The 15,000-nt window shown below is 47.4% G+C and overlaps 1 protein-coding gene across 1 annotated transcript in view; it reads left to right on the top strand.

The window, feature by feature from the left end:
• Positions 1-15,000, top strand: part of LOC143286617 (uncharacterized) — a 99,300-nt gene that overhangs the window by 69,090 nt on the left and 15,210 nt on the right. The window contains exons 2-4 of the mRNA XM_076594259.1: positions 6,391-6,510; positions 9,966-10,055; positions 11,068-11,121. Coding sequence (XP_076450374.1) covers positions 6,410-6,510; positions 9,966-10,055; positions 11,068-11,121 — 245 coding nt within the window. The 5' untranslated portion in view covers positions 6,391-6,409. The remainder of the gene's footprint in view (positions 1-6,390; positions 6,511-9,965; positions 10,056-11,067; positions 11,122-15,000) is intronic.

The following is a 15,000-nucleotide window of genomic DNA, read 5'->3' as shown; positions in this document are numbered from 1 at the left end:
CAACGAGAGGAGCAGTGTACAGTGTGAAGAGAACTGGGCCTAAAACAGATTCCTGTGGGACTCCGTGTTTGATTTTAACAGATTCAGACTGGAAATTATCGACGATGAAAAACAGGAATCGATCAGTGAGATAAGATTTGAACCAGCTGAGAACAGTGCCGTTGATTCCAAATGTAAAATGAAGACGGGAAAGAAGGATTGAATGGTCTATCTTGTCAACGGCGGCTGACAAGTCGAGAAGAGTGAGAAGGGAATTTTTTCCTGAGTCGGAAGCTAGCAGTAGATTATTCAGGATGTGAAGGAGAGCTGTTTCGGTGCTGTGGTCAGCACGATATACAGACTGAAAAGGGTGAAGGAGATACTGAAACAAAGGTGGTTGTTGAGCTGCTTCAGGACAGATTTTTTAATGAGTTTGTACAGGAAAGGAAGGTTAGAAACTGGTAGATAATTTTCAGTGATTGCATCAAGGTGGGGTTTCTTCAGGCCGGACGATTGCAGTTTTGAACACACAGACACACACACACAGACAGACAGACACACACACACACACACAGAGATTCACACACACACACACACACACACACACACACACACACACACACACACACACATAGTTATTCTTATTCACACACACACACACACACACACACACAGAGAGAGAGAGAGAGAGAGAGAGAGAGAGAGAGAGAGAGAGAGAGAGAGAGATTAAATAAACATGAACATATTTTGCTTTTTTTCCCAAAAGAATTTCGTTGAAAGTTCCCTGCCGACTTGAGTTGAAGCGTGTTTTCATTGTTTTCCATGTCGAAACCGACCAGTGATATTTGGCCTGGCAAACCTTATCTCTCTCTCTCTCTCTCTCTCTCTCTCTCTCTCTCTCTCTGCTAACATGCATGGATAGTTCGCATGTCTATCAAATCAATGATCCGTGCGAGCAGATGTGATGATAATGATGATGATGATGGTGATAATAATAATGATGGCAATATAAAAGAATGAAGAAGAAGAACAACAACAACAACAGCGACGACAACAACTACGATGATTATGACGACAACACCAACAATACCCACTGACCCTACATGATGGCCCGATTCTTCACCGTCATTTTTTTTTCTATTTTTCTTTTCTATGATCATTTTTAGACGTGTGTAGTTGGCCATGCAGGGAATGACAAGTCCACGAAACACGACGCTTCTGACTTGCAGCAACACGTGTTTTTCCACACGGACAGCTGAACCCCAGACTGTGTGAACCCCAGGATTCCTGACGCTGCAGATTATCAGGCCACGTCATCTGTTGGTCAGCCCCCAGAATGTGTCGTTGATGATGTGGATGACGATGACGAGGACGAGGACGATGACGATGATGATGCCTTTTCCGTATGCCGTGCTTTTCTATCGATCTTGATCTTTTCCTTTTTTTTTTTTTTTTGAGCGGGGGACGGGAGGGGGGGGGGCGGAGGAGGGGGGGGGGCTTCTTTCATTTTTTTTCTTTTTAATCATTATCTTTCTTTTTCTTCCTTTCATTCTTTTTTTTTTCCTTGTTCCTTTTTCTTTTCTTTTTTCTTTTGTTTTTTGAGCGGGCACGTGGTATGGACAATAACAAGGCAGTGATTGGTTAAATCAAGACGGTGTCGAAATACCGTAAGGACCACCCCCTCACCCTCTCTTCCTCCTCTCACCCCCTCGCCTCGCATTGCTCCACCCCCACCCCCCTCACCACTCCACCCACACCCCTTTTCGCTTCACCCACACCCTCCACCCATTTTCCATTTTCGTTGGCTCTTTGCCCATAGTTTCCGACACCACCCCCCTCCCCCCGCCCCCACCCCCACTCTCATCCGGCATGCCTTACCATTCAGCACATATCTCTTTCCCTTTTCTTTTTATTGTTCTTTGTCTTTTGTTGACTTTGTTTTGTGTTGTCCTTTTATTGAACTGTTGAAAGAAGAGTAATGAGAGAGAGAGAGAGAGAGAGAGAGAGAGAGAGAGAGAGAGAGAGATTCTTAAGCAAGACTGCATTTAAGACGAGCCATACAAAGCAACAGTTCCGTCAGACAACAACAACAACAAAGACTGGTATCCACTGTGTCCAGGGCTCGGTGCGGGCAGAAATGTCCTCCCTGCCGGTACCTGTTGACACCTGGGTAGAGTGAGGAATTTCGGGGTAAAGTGTCTTTCACAAGGACACAGCACCATGCCGGATCAGGGCCTGGAACTGTGGTCACTGGTGAACACTGGATCACAAGTCTGACACCTGACCGAATGCACCCAGCACCCTCGGCCCCCGACACCGAGAGAGAGAGAGAGAGAGAGAGAGAGAGAGAGAGAGAGAGAGAGAGAGAGAGAGAGAGAGAGAGAGAACTCCGAACTGAGAATTCCGAACTAAAAAAGAAAGAAAAGATTTTTGTCCAAGGGTTAAAATTTTAGGCATGATGTATTCTCCCAGTCTACCCTTGCTAGTCTACACCAGTTTGAACAGCACGAAGAATTCAATGGAAAGGGGAGAGAGAGAAGAAAAACAAATCTTCGTGAAGAAGAACAGATATGATGAAGAACACACACACACACACACACACACACACACACACACACCCACACACACACACACACACACACACACACACACACACACACACATACAGAGAGAGAGAGAGACAGACAGACAGACAGACAGAGAGAGAGAGAGAGAACAAAACAATAAACAAAATAAGCCACGCTTTTGTTCCTTCAAAAGCACTCAGTTTACAAGCCACAACTACATAGCTCTTCTCTTCAGAAAGAAGCAGCCAAGTGTCGAGAAACGTCCCCTAACTCAGAGGAAAACCCCTCCTTTGTCCCGATCAATGAAAGCAGAAACAAACAACGAAAACAATACCAAAACATGAGCACAATACAGCCAAGAAATGTTACGTCCGGTGATCTCATTCATCTTCGGTACCATGACCACACAGGGTCAGGCTACATGGTATGCAAGCAATGTTCTGCCTTGTGCGTTAAAACACGACAGAAGAGCAGATAATTTGTGTTATAAATAGGGTTACTCTGTGTGTGTGTGTGTGTGTGTGTGTGTGTGTGTGTGTGTGTGTGTGTGTGTGTGTGTGTGTGTGTGTGTGTGAAATTTATCCGTTTTTTGTGATAGATTCTAGTTCATTTTATTTTACAGTTTTTCACTTTGATGATCTGTGTTTACAACAACATTCTCCATTACTGGAATACTGAAGACTCGGAATTTGACACACACACACACACACACACACACACACACACACACACACACACACACACACACACGTGCACACCATCCTTCCAACCCCAAATCGGTCACCCACCCCACTCTCCCTTCAATCCACACACTCACACACCGCGTCAACACACAGTTTGTGTTCTCCAGGGACCCCGTGGTCTGCTGAACGTTGATCACACACATGCACTTTGCCGTTGAGGAGGGGAAACAACTCAGCATGTCTGTCTCCACTTCTGGAGAAGAGAGTGCTAAAGTCTGGGGAATGGGGGACGGGGGAGGTGGGGGAGACTTGGGGATGGGGGTGGGAGGGGGTGGGGGTGGGGGTGCGGGTGCGCGGGGTGTGTGGGGACGGGTGGAGGTGTGGAGGTGGCCTTCCCATAATGGCCGGTGTTTTGGGAGTGGGGTGGTGGGGGCCATGGGTGGAGGTGTGGAGGTGGCCTTCCCATAATGGCCGGTGTTTTGGGAGTGGGGTGGTGGGGGCCATGGGTGGAGGTGTGGGGGTGGCCCACCCATAATGGCCGGTGTTTTGGGAGTGGGGTGGTGGGGGCCATGGGTGGAGGTGTGGGGGTGGCCCACCCATAATGGCCGGTGTTTTGGGAGTGGGGTGGTGGGGGCCACGGGTGGAGGTGTGGGGGTGGCCCACCCATAATGGCCGGTGTTTTGGGAGTGGGGTGGTGGGGGCCACGGGTGGAGGTGGCCTTCCCATAATGGCCGGTGTTTTGGGAGTGGGGTGGTGGGGGCCATGGGTGGAGGTGTGGAGGTGGCCTTCCCATAATGGCCGGTGTTTTGGGAGTGGGGTGGTGGGGGCCATGGGTGGAGGTGTGGAGGTGGCCTTCCCATAATGGCCGGTGTTTTGGGAGTGGGGTGGTGGGGGCCATGGGTGGAGGTGTGGGGGTGGCCCACCCATAATGGCCGGTGTTTTGGGAGTGGGGTGGTGGGGGCCACGGGTGGAGGTGTGGGGGTGGCCCACCCATAATGGCCGGTGTTTTGGGAGTGGGGTGGGGGGGGGTGCGCGGGGTGTGTGGGGACGGGTGGAGGTGTGGAGGTGGCCTTCCCATAATGGCCGGTGTTTTGGGAGTGGGGTGGTGGGGGCCATGGGTGGAGGTGTGGGGGTGGCCCACCCATAATGGCCGATGTGTGGGGAGTGGGGTGGTGGGGGGACGGGTGGAGGTGTGGGGGTGGCCTACCCATAATGGCCGGTGTGTGTGTGTGTGGGTGGGGGTGGGCGAGAGGTTTGGGGAGGGGGCACCCATAATGGCCAATGAAGGGGGGGGGGGGTACCCATGATGACGTGGTTAACATGTCAACACAATTGTTACAAGTTTGTTTGGATCAATAAACCACATAAATTTAGCCGTAAAACTGCTCATAAAAGTGCATATATAAAAAAAAGGGAAAAAAAGAAGAAATGGTGGCATTGGTCTTCCTGATGTTAATTTGTTTACCTTATCTTTAAAGCTTCCCTGGATTCGTAAAGCTGAAAAATCAAATCACAAGTGGAAGCACTTTCTGTTAAGTAACTTCCCCCAATGGCCAGCTATTGATAAATATAGTTCAGAATTTATCTTAAATTTTGCGAAATAATACCAGTTCTGGACAAATGTCCTTGAAAGTAATAAGATTTTTCTTTAATAAATGTGAACCCCAAAACTCAGCGGAACTGCTCGCTGAGCCATTGTGTTATAATAATGGTGTGCAAATTGGTGAAGCATATATTATATCCAGACTGCTCAGTAATCAGGATGTGTATTGCCTTGCACCATTTTTTGATGATGATGGTAAAGTTCTTTCATGTGTACGCTTCAAAGAAAAATATGATTTGCACATTGATATCATTACTTACGCTGGTTATAAACCAACAATAAACGAATTAGTTAAAAAGTAAAATATTAGTGTGGATAGCAACAGACACACAAATACTTCACTCTGCTTCAAACGCTTGTTTTCTGTTCCTAAAGGCTCAATACCATATCATGTGTTGATTGAAAATAATATGAAACCAAAATGTTGTAATAAGTGGGGCTTAAAGCTTTTGATGCATCATAACTGGAAATCTTGATTTGTGCATGCACACAAGATAGTTGATATTAAACTGAAATGGTATCAACTGAAAATAATACATAGATGTTTATGTACAAAAAATATTCTAAAACAGATTGATGTTTCTGATAACAACTGTAGTTTTTGTAGAGAACACAAAGACAGTACTGATCATGCTTTTGGGGAGTGTAATTATGTGCACATGTTTTGGAACGCTTTAACAGATTTGATAAAAGAAAGATGTGTAAACGCGGGAATCACTTGTGTTATTTGGATATGATGTGACAATAACAACTGATGCTTTTTGTGTTTTATAATATTGTTTGCAAAGTATTACTTATATTTATGTAAAATTGAAGACAGTTTTCCACAACTATGAGTTTTTTTTTGAACGAATTAAAAACTCGATATAGAATTGAAGAATATAATGTATATATCAACTTTAACTATGCCACTTTCTCTGCCAGATGGCTGCCTTACAAATTATTTATCACAAATGATTAATAACCTGTTCATGATTAATGAAAATTAACTACCCATATCTATTTTCTTTTTATTTATATTCGTAAGAAATGAGTGTGATGTTCACTTACTGTGAACATACTCTAAGATACTTGACAGTTTGCATTCCTTGACAGCCTGTGTAAGATCTTAAGAAATGAATGATAATACTCCATGATGATAACCAACCTATGTGTAATCCAGCTGCTTGGCTGTTTCTGTCTGTAAGTCTGTTGAAACATTTTTTTTCTTTTGTTGTTGTTGTTGTTGTTGTTGTTTTCTTTCTTTATAAATGTCCATTAAGATGTTGTTGTTGTTGCAAACTGTGAACTTATCAAAATAGAAAATTTTTAAAATGTTAAAAAAGGAAAGAAAAAAAGGTCGTCGTTAAAAGGATTGGAACACAACCATTTGTGTAGCACTCAGGAGCTACTGTCATCATCGTCATCATTATCATCATCACCACAACCAACATCACACACACACACACACACACACACACACACACACACACACACACACAGAGAGAGAGAGAGAGAGAGAGAGAGAGAGAGAGAGAGAGAGAGTGCCAAAGACAATGACCTAACGTTTGTTTGGCAGGGACAAGCAGACCTGCAACATGACAATGAAGGGAGAGAACCCGATGTTGGTGCTGCTGGTGACGTCACTGCTGGCTGTCCACTGTCAGGGGCTGGTGCTCAGTTCGGCCCCTTCCTCACGGTCAGTGCAAACCACGTGTCTGTGTGGTGCTGATGGATGTGTTGGGCTGTCTGTCTGTCTGTCCCTCTCTCACGGTCAGTGCAAACCACGTGTCTGTGTGGTGCTGATGGATGTGTTGGGCTGTCTGTCTGTCTGTCCCTCTCTCACGGTCAGTGCAAACCACGTGTCTGTGTGGTGCTGATGGATGTGTTGGGCTGTCTGTCTGTCTGTCCCTCTCTCACGGTCAGTGCAAACCACGTGTCTGTGTGGTGCTGATGGATGTGTTCGGCTGTCTGTCTGTCTGTCTGTCCCTCTCTCACGGTCAGTGCAAACCACGTGTCTGTGTGGTGTTGATGGATGTGTTCGGCTGTCTGTCTGTCTGTCCCTCTCTCACTGTGTGTGTCTCTCTCTTTCTATCTCTATATTCTCACTGTTTCTCTGCGCCATGCTGTCTCTCTTTTCGGTATATTTGTATGCGGCGTGTGTGTGTGTGTGTGTGTGTGTGTGTGTGTGTGTGTGTGTGTGTGTGTGTGTGTGTGTGTGTGTGTGTGTGTGTGTGTGTGTGTGTGTGATGTTGGTTGTGGTGATGATGATAATGATGACGATGATGAGTTTGCTCAGTAGGAATGTTCTTCTTCGTTCGAGGGCTGCGATTCCCACGTTCTGCCGTTTACACGAGCCAGGTTTTACGTATATTATGATCGTTTTTAACCCTTCCTTATAGGCAGTCATACTCCGTTTTCGGGGAGGGGCATGCCGTGTATGTTTTTGTTTCCATTACCCACCGAACGCTGACATGGATTACGGGATCATTGACGTGCGTATTCGATCTTCTGATTGTGTATACATACGAAGGGGGTTCAGGCATTAGCAGGTCTGTATATATGTTGATCTGGGAGATCGGAAAAAAATTCCACCCTTAACACATCAAGCGCCGTTATCTGGAATTGAACCCGAGACCTCAGATTGACAGTCCAACCCTTTAACCACTCGGCTGCTGCACCCGTTGGATTTGTCCTGTGTCAATGGAATTAGCCTGGACTTGGGATTAATCTGAGTACTGAGCAGTCTGCGGCTACTAACATCTGTCTTGCATTGCAACCCACAGGGAGAGGCGGGCCACTGATACACAGCACTGCGCTCCATTTAGATAATCACTGGCCACCATTGTCACAGACATCATTCACCCATCAAAAGTGCCATCAGATCAATACCATACCATTCCTGGCCCTTCCCCAACTCAGCATGGCCAATTCTTTTCTTTCTTGCTTTTTATTATTTTTTTTTCTATTTATTTATTTTAATTTTATTTTTTTACAATTTCATAAATAGATAATGATGCTACAATCTGATACTCGGCGTCTGCCAAGAGGATTGACACACATGATTGACACACATTATCTCTCTATGGGATCGTAATATATAACGGGGTTCCTGAACAGAATTATATTGTTAGTCTAAATATGTTTGCTCTTTCCATTGTGTTATGTTAAAGGCTTTAGCTATTTTCTGACCATTTTCATATTTTGCCCGAATCTTTTTTGTGTTTTTTGTTGTTGTTGTTGTTGTTGTTTGTTTGTGTTTTTGTTGTGGTTGTTGTTGTTGTTTTGTTTTGTTTTTTTGTTGTTGTTTTTTTTTCAAATCGATCTATCCGATGATAGGAATGAAGATGATAAAAATCAAAACATGTCCCATGGAGTATAACTCAGATGATGTCGGGAAAATACATAGTTTCTTTTCTGAAATAAGAAATTCAATGTGTCTTAGTTCTGCACAGTGAAGAGACTGGCCGAGCGATGAGTTGATGTGTGGTCAGACAAACAGGACAGGCAGGCACACATGCAGATATATGTAGGGGTAGATTATAGCTAGCTGGCTAGATAGGCATTTTTAGATCTCTCTCTCTCTCTCTCTCTCTCTCTCTCTCTCTCTCTCTCTCTCTCTCTCTCTCTCCATATATATATATATATATATATATATGTATATGCATATATGTATATATTTGTGTGTGTGTGTGTGTGTGTGTGTGTGTGTGTGTGTGTGTGTGTGTGTGTGTTAAAAGACACGCACACGTATTCATGTGGACAGAAAGATAAATATAGACAGACAGACAGACAGGCGAGCAGGCAGACAGTCAGATAGGCAGGCAAATAAACACACACAACTGTTACTGTTGTTCTTGTTGTTGTTCTTGTTGTTAGCGTTATTATTACAGTTATATTCTTATTCATATTCACCTTCATATTTTTCCCCCTTCTTCTTCTTCTTCTTCTCCACCACTCCCCCCCCCCCTCCTCCTCCTCCTCCTCGTCCCCCTCCTCCGCAACACCATCATCACCATCACCACCACCATCATCACCTTCATCATCATCACCACCATTATCATCACCATCACCACAATCACCACCATCATCACCACCATCACCACCATCATCACCACCATTACCACCATCACCACCATCATCACCATCACCACCATCACCACCATCACCACCATCACCACTATCATCACCACCATTATCATCACCATCACCACCATCATCACCATCACCACCACCATCACCACCATCATCACCATCATCATCACCATCATCATCACCATCACCACCATCACCACCATCACCACCATCATCACCATCACCATCACCACCACCATCACCACCACCATCACCACCATCATCACCATCATCATCACCATCACCACCACCATCATCACCATCACCACCATCACCACCATCATCACCATCACCACCACCATCATCACCATCACCACCATCATCACCATCACCACCATCACCACCATCATCATCACCATCACCACCATCACCACCATCATCACCATCACCACCATCATCACCATCACCACCATCATCACCATCATCACCACCATCATCACCACCATCATCACCATCACCACCATCATCACCACCATCATCACCACTATAATCATCATCACCATCACCACCATCACAACCACCATCATCATCACCATCATCACCACCATCACCATCATCACCATCATCATCACCACCATCATCCACCATCATCATCACCATCACCATCACCACCATTATCATCACCATCACCACCATCACTACCACCATCACCATCATCATCACCATCACCATCACCACCACCATCATCACCACCATCATCATCACCATCACCACCATTATCATCACCATCACCACAATCACCACCACCATCACCACCATCATCACCACCATCACCATCATCACCATCACCACCATTATCATCACCATCATCACCATCACCACCATCCTCACCATCATCACCATCATCACCACCATCACCACCATCATCACCATCATCACCATCACCACCATTATCATCACCATCATCACCATGCTCACCATCATCACCATCACCACCATCCTCACCCTCCTCGCCATGCCATGACACCCATGACGCTGTGACTGGCAGTGTGCTGACAGTGCCGGTCCCTGTGACTGCAGGTTGCTGCAGAAGATGGAGGAGAGCACACGTCACCTGCAGGAGCTGACCAGGTCCATGGCTGAACTGGACACTGAGCTGGGACAGGCCGTGTGAGTGTTGTCCTGCACCTCACACACACACACACACACACACACACACACACACACACACATACACACACACACACACACACACACACACACACACACGCGCGCGCGCGTGAGAACACCACAGAATTGTCTTCAGATTGTAGGAGACAGTTTTGTGCCGTGGTCAAGATGGCCGTTCTGTCATCATATTCCTCCCTTCCTGCAGTCAGATCAACTGTCATCTCCTGTTTCCTGCCCTCTTTCCTTCCTCCCTTCCTCCACGTATTCATTCAGTCACATCGTTCACGGGGGCGGGGGCAGTGGGTGGGGTATCTGTCAGTAAGAAGGAAGGTGGGGGGGGGGGGGGGGGCAATCAAAGAGTTTGGTGGTCAGAGATAGGAGAGGAATAACGGTGTGTGTGTGTGTGTGTGTGTGTGTGTGTGTGTGTGTGTGTGTGTGTTTGAGAGAGAGAGAGTGTGTGTGTGTGCGTGTGTGTGTGTGTGTGTGTGTGTGTGTGTGTGTTTGAGAGAGAGAGAGAGAGAGAGAGTGTGTGTGTGTGTGTGTGTGTGTGTGTGTGTGAGTGGTGGATTTCTTAACTAGCTCGTAACTTAGCTTCAGCTTCATCTTTATTTTACATTTCATTGTGACATTAACACATGTCGAGCAGTGAAGCAGTCTTGATTGCTGAGTGTTGACTGCTGACTGCTGAACGATGAGTACTGACTGCTGAACGATGAGTGCTGACTGCTCAACGATGAGTGCTGACTGCTGAGTGTTGAGTGTTGAGAGTTGATTGCTGAGCGTTGAGTGTTGAGAGTTGATTGCTGAGTGCTGAGTGTTTATTATTGATTGCTGATTGCTGAGTGCTGAGTGTTGAGAGTTGATTGCTGAGTGCTGAGTGTTGAGTGCTTATTGTTGAGTGCTGAGTGCTGAGCATTGATTGCTGAGTGTTGAGTGTTTATTGTTGAGTGCTGAGTGCTGAGCATTGATTGCTGAGTGCTGAGTTACTGTGCTATTTCCCCTTCCCCCACAGACTGACCAGTGACGTCAAGGAGGGGATGGTCAAACGACGACGTTCAGGTTCCGGGTGAGTGACCTGTGTCATCTTCCTTTGTCACCCCCTCCCTCTCTCACCTGTGTGTCAGTGAGTGACCTGTGTCATCTTCCTTTGTCACCCCCTCCCTCTCTCACCTGTGTGTCAGTGAGTGACCTGTGTCATCTTCCTTTGTCACCCCCCCCCTCTCTCACCTGTGTGTCAGTGAGTGACCTGTGTCATCTTCCTTTGTCACCCCCCTCCCCCCCCCTCTCTCACCTGTGTGTCAGTGAGTGACCTGTGTCATCTTCCTTTGTCACCCCCCCCCTCTCTCACCTGTGTGTCAGTGAGTGACCTGTGTCATCTTCCTTTGTCACCCCCCCGCACCCCCCTCTCTCACCTGTGTGTCAGTGAGTGACCTGTGTCATCTTCCTTTGTCACCCCCCCCCTCTCTCACCTGTGTGTCAGTGAGTGACCTGTGTCATCTTCCTTTGTCACCCCCCTCCCCCCCCCCTCTCTCACCTGTGTGTCAGTGAGTGACCTGTGTCATCTTCCTTTGTCACCCCCCCCCTCTCTCACCTGTGTGTCAGTGAGTGACCTGTGTCATCTTCCTTTGTCACCCCCCTCCCCCTCCCTCTCTCACCTGTGTGTCAGTGAGTGACCTGTGTCATCTTCCTTTGTCACCCCCCTCCCTCTCTCACCTGTGTGTCAGTGAGTGACCTGTGTCATCTTCCTTTGTCACCCCCCTCCCCCTCCCTCTCTCACCTGTGTGTCAGTGAGTGACCTGTGTCATCTTCCTTTGTCACCCCCCCCTCTCTCACCTGTGTGTCAGTGAGTGACCTGTGTCATCTTCCTTTGTTACCCCCCTCCCTCTCTCACCTGTGTGTCAGTGAGTGACCTCTGTCATCTTCCTTTGTCACCCCCCCCCCTCTCTCACCTGTGTGTCAGTGAGTGACCTGTGTCATCTTCCTTTGTCACCCCCTCCCTCTCACCTGTGTGTCAGTGAGTGACCTGTGTCATCTTCCTTTGTTACCCCCCCCCCCTCTCTCACCTGTGTGTCAGTGAGTGACCTCTGTCATCTTCCTTTGTCACCCCCCCCCCCTCTCTCACCTGTGTGTCAGTGAGTGACCTGTGTCATCTTCCTTTGTCACCCCCCCCCCCCTCTCTCACCTGTGTGTCAGTGAGTGACCTGTGTCATCTTCCTTTGTCACCCCCTCCCTCTCTCACCTGTGTGTCAGTGAGTGACCTGTGTCATCGTCCTTTGTCACCCCCCGCCTCTCTCACCTGTGTGTCAGTGAGTGACCTGTGTCATCTTCCTTTGTCACCCCCCCTCCCCCTCCCTCTCTCACCTGTGTGTCAGTGAGTGACCTGTGTCATCTTCCTTTGTCACCCCCTCCCTCTCTCACCTGTGTGTCAGTGAGTGACCTGTGTCATCTTCCTTTGTCACCCCCTCCCTCTCTCACCTGTGTGTCAGTGAGTGACCTGTGTCATCTTCCTTTGTCACCCGCCTCTCTCACCTGTGTGTCAGGAAGAGAGAATTGTACTGTATTGTGTTGTATTGTATTGTGTTGTGTTGTGTTGTATTGTATTGTATTGTATTGTATTGTGGCGTGCTGTGGTTTGTTGTGCATTGGTGTGGTGTGGTGTGGTGTGGTGTGGTGTGGTGTGGTGTGTGGTGTGGTCAGTAATATTTCGCTGTGATGTGCTGCGTTCTATCGCTCTGTTTTCTGCTGCTTTGCATCATTGTGTAGTGTGTCTGCAACAACCATGTCACACCTGTCGATTCGTGACACCTGTCCAAGTGACAGGGGAAGTGTTCCGGGGTCAGCAAGGGGAAGTGTTCCGGGGTCAGCAAGGGGAAGTGTTCCGGGGTCAGCTAGGGGAAGTGTTCCGGGGTCAGCTAGGGGAAGTGTTCCGGGGTCAGCTAGGGGAAGTGTTCCGGGGTCAGCTAGGGGAAGTGTTCCGGGGTCAGCTAGGGGAAGTGTTCCGGGGTCAGCAAGGGGAAGTGTTCCGGGGTCAGCTAGGGGAAGTGTTCCGGGGTCAGCTAGGGGAAGTGTTCCGGGATCAGCAAGGGGAAGTGTTCCGGGGTCAGCTAGGGGAAGTGTTCCGGGGTCAGCAAGGGGAAGTGTTCCGGGGTCAGCTAGGGGAAGTGTTCCGGGGTCAGCAAGGGGAAGTGTTCCGGGGTCAGCTAGGGGAAGTGTTCCGGGGTCAGCTAGGGGAAGTGTTCCGGGATCAGCAAGGGGAAGTGTTCCGGGATCAGCAAGGGGAAGTGTTCCGGGGTCAGCAAGGGGAAGTGTTCCGGGGTCAGCAAGGGGAAGTGTTCCGGGATCAGCGTGTCGCCACACTGCAGCGCCACATTCCTGTCCTTTCCCCTGTACCACGTGTCGTGACGTGTCGTGACGTGTCGTGACGAGTCGTGACGAGTCGTGACGTGTCCAGTGGTGGTCCAGTGGTAACGTGTCGGTCCCAGAAGCCAGAGGATCTCAGTGAGCTGGATCCAATCCCACACCGGCCAGAATTTTCTCCCTTGTCACTGGTCCGTGAGTTGTGGTCTGGAAGCTAGTCATTCATATGGGACAATAAACCCGGATCCCGTGTGTAACATGCACAATATGCACGTAAAAGAACCCGCGGCAAGAAGAGACTTGACTCTGGGAAAATTCTGCAGAAAATCATAATTCGATAGTAAGTAAAAAAAACAACAAAACAACAACAACAAACACATACATGAAAAAAAACCCGCTGCAGTTCACTGTGGCGACACGCTCCGCCTCAGGAGAGCAGCCCGAATTTCATACAGAGAAATATGTTGTATTACAAAGTAATCATTTATTGTGACACACACACACACACACACACACACACACACATATATATATATATATATATAATGACAATGAAAATGATAATAAATCATACATCACAATAATCATATATATGTATACACATATGTGTAGTGACATGAACTCTGCTATGGCTGGACATTGCACGGGAAGTATGGTGAGAGAGTACAGTTAAATACAGTGCGATAGAAATTCAGGAAAACTGTACACGTGAGATCGGGAGACAGACTGGTCAGTTTGCATTGAAATTTCGGACAAGGTGGTTGTGTTGTCTCCTTGCCAGTCCTAGGGTTACATGTGCAAGGACAATGACATGGACGTTGATGCTGTTGATGACGATGATGACATGGACGTTGATGCTGTTGATGACGATGACAATGATGACATGGACGTTGATGCTGTTGATGACGATGACATGGACGTTGATGCTGTTGATGACGATGACATTGATGACATGGACGTTGATGCTGTTGATGACGATGACAATGATGACATGGACGTTGATGCTGTTGATGACGATGACATGGACGTTGGTGCTGTTGATGACGATGATGATGATGACATGGACGTTGATGCTGTTGATCACGATGACAATGATGACATGGACGTTGGTGCTGTTGATGACGATGACATGGACGTTGATGCTGTTGATGACGATGACAATGATGACATGGACGTTGATGCTGTTGATGACGATGACAATGATGACATGGACGTTGATGCTGTTGATGACGATGACAATGATGACATGGACGTTGATGTTGTTGATGACGATGACAATGATGACATGGACGTTGATGCTGTTGATGACGATGACATGGACGTTGATGCTGTTGATGACGATGACAATGATGACATGGACGTTGATGCTGTTGATGACGACGACGATGATGACATGGACTTGATGCTGTTGATGATGACGACGATGATGACATGGACGTTAATGCTGTTGATGACGATGACATTGATGACATGGACGCTGATGATGTTGATGACGACGACATTGATGACATGGACGTTGATGCTGTTGATGACGACGATGATGATGACATGGACGTTGATAATGTTGATGACGATGACAATGATGATA

The sequence above is a fragment of the Babylonia areolata genome, chromosome 10, assembly GCF_041734735.1.
Source record: "Babylonia areolata isolate BAREFJ2019XMU chromosome 10, ASM4173473v1, whole genome shotgun sequence".
Classification (NCBI taxonomy): Eukaryota; Metazoa; Mollusca; class Gastropoda; order Neogastropoda; family Buccinidae; genus Babylonia; species Babylonia areolata.
Note: the sequence above shows the minus strand (reverse complement) of the source record. Positions and strands in the feature narration are given on the sequence as shown.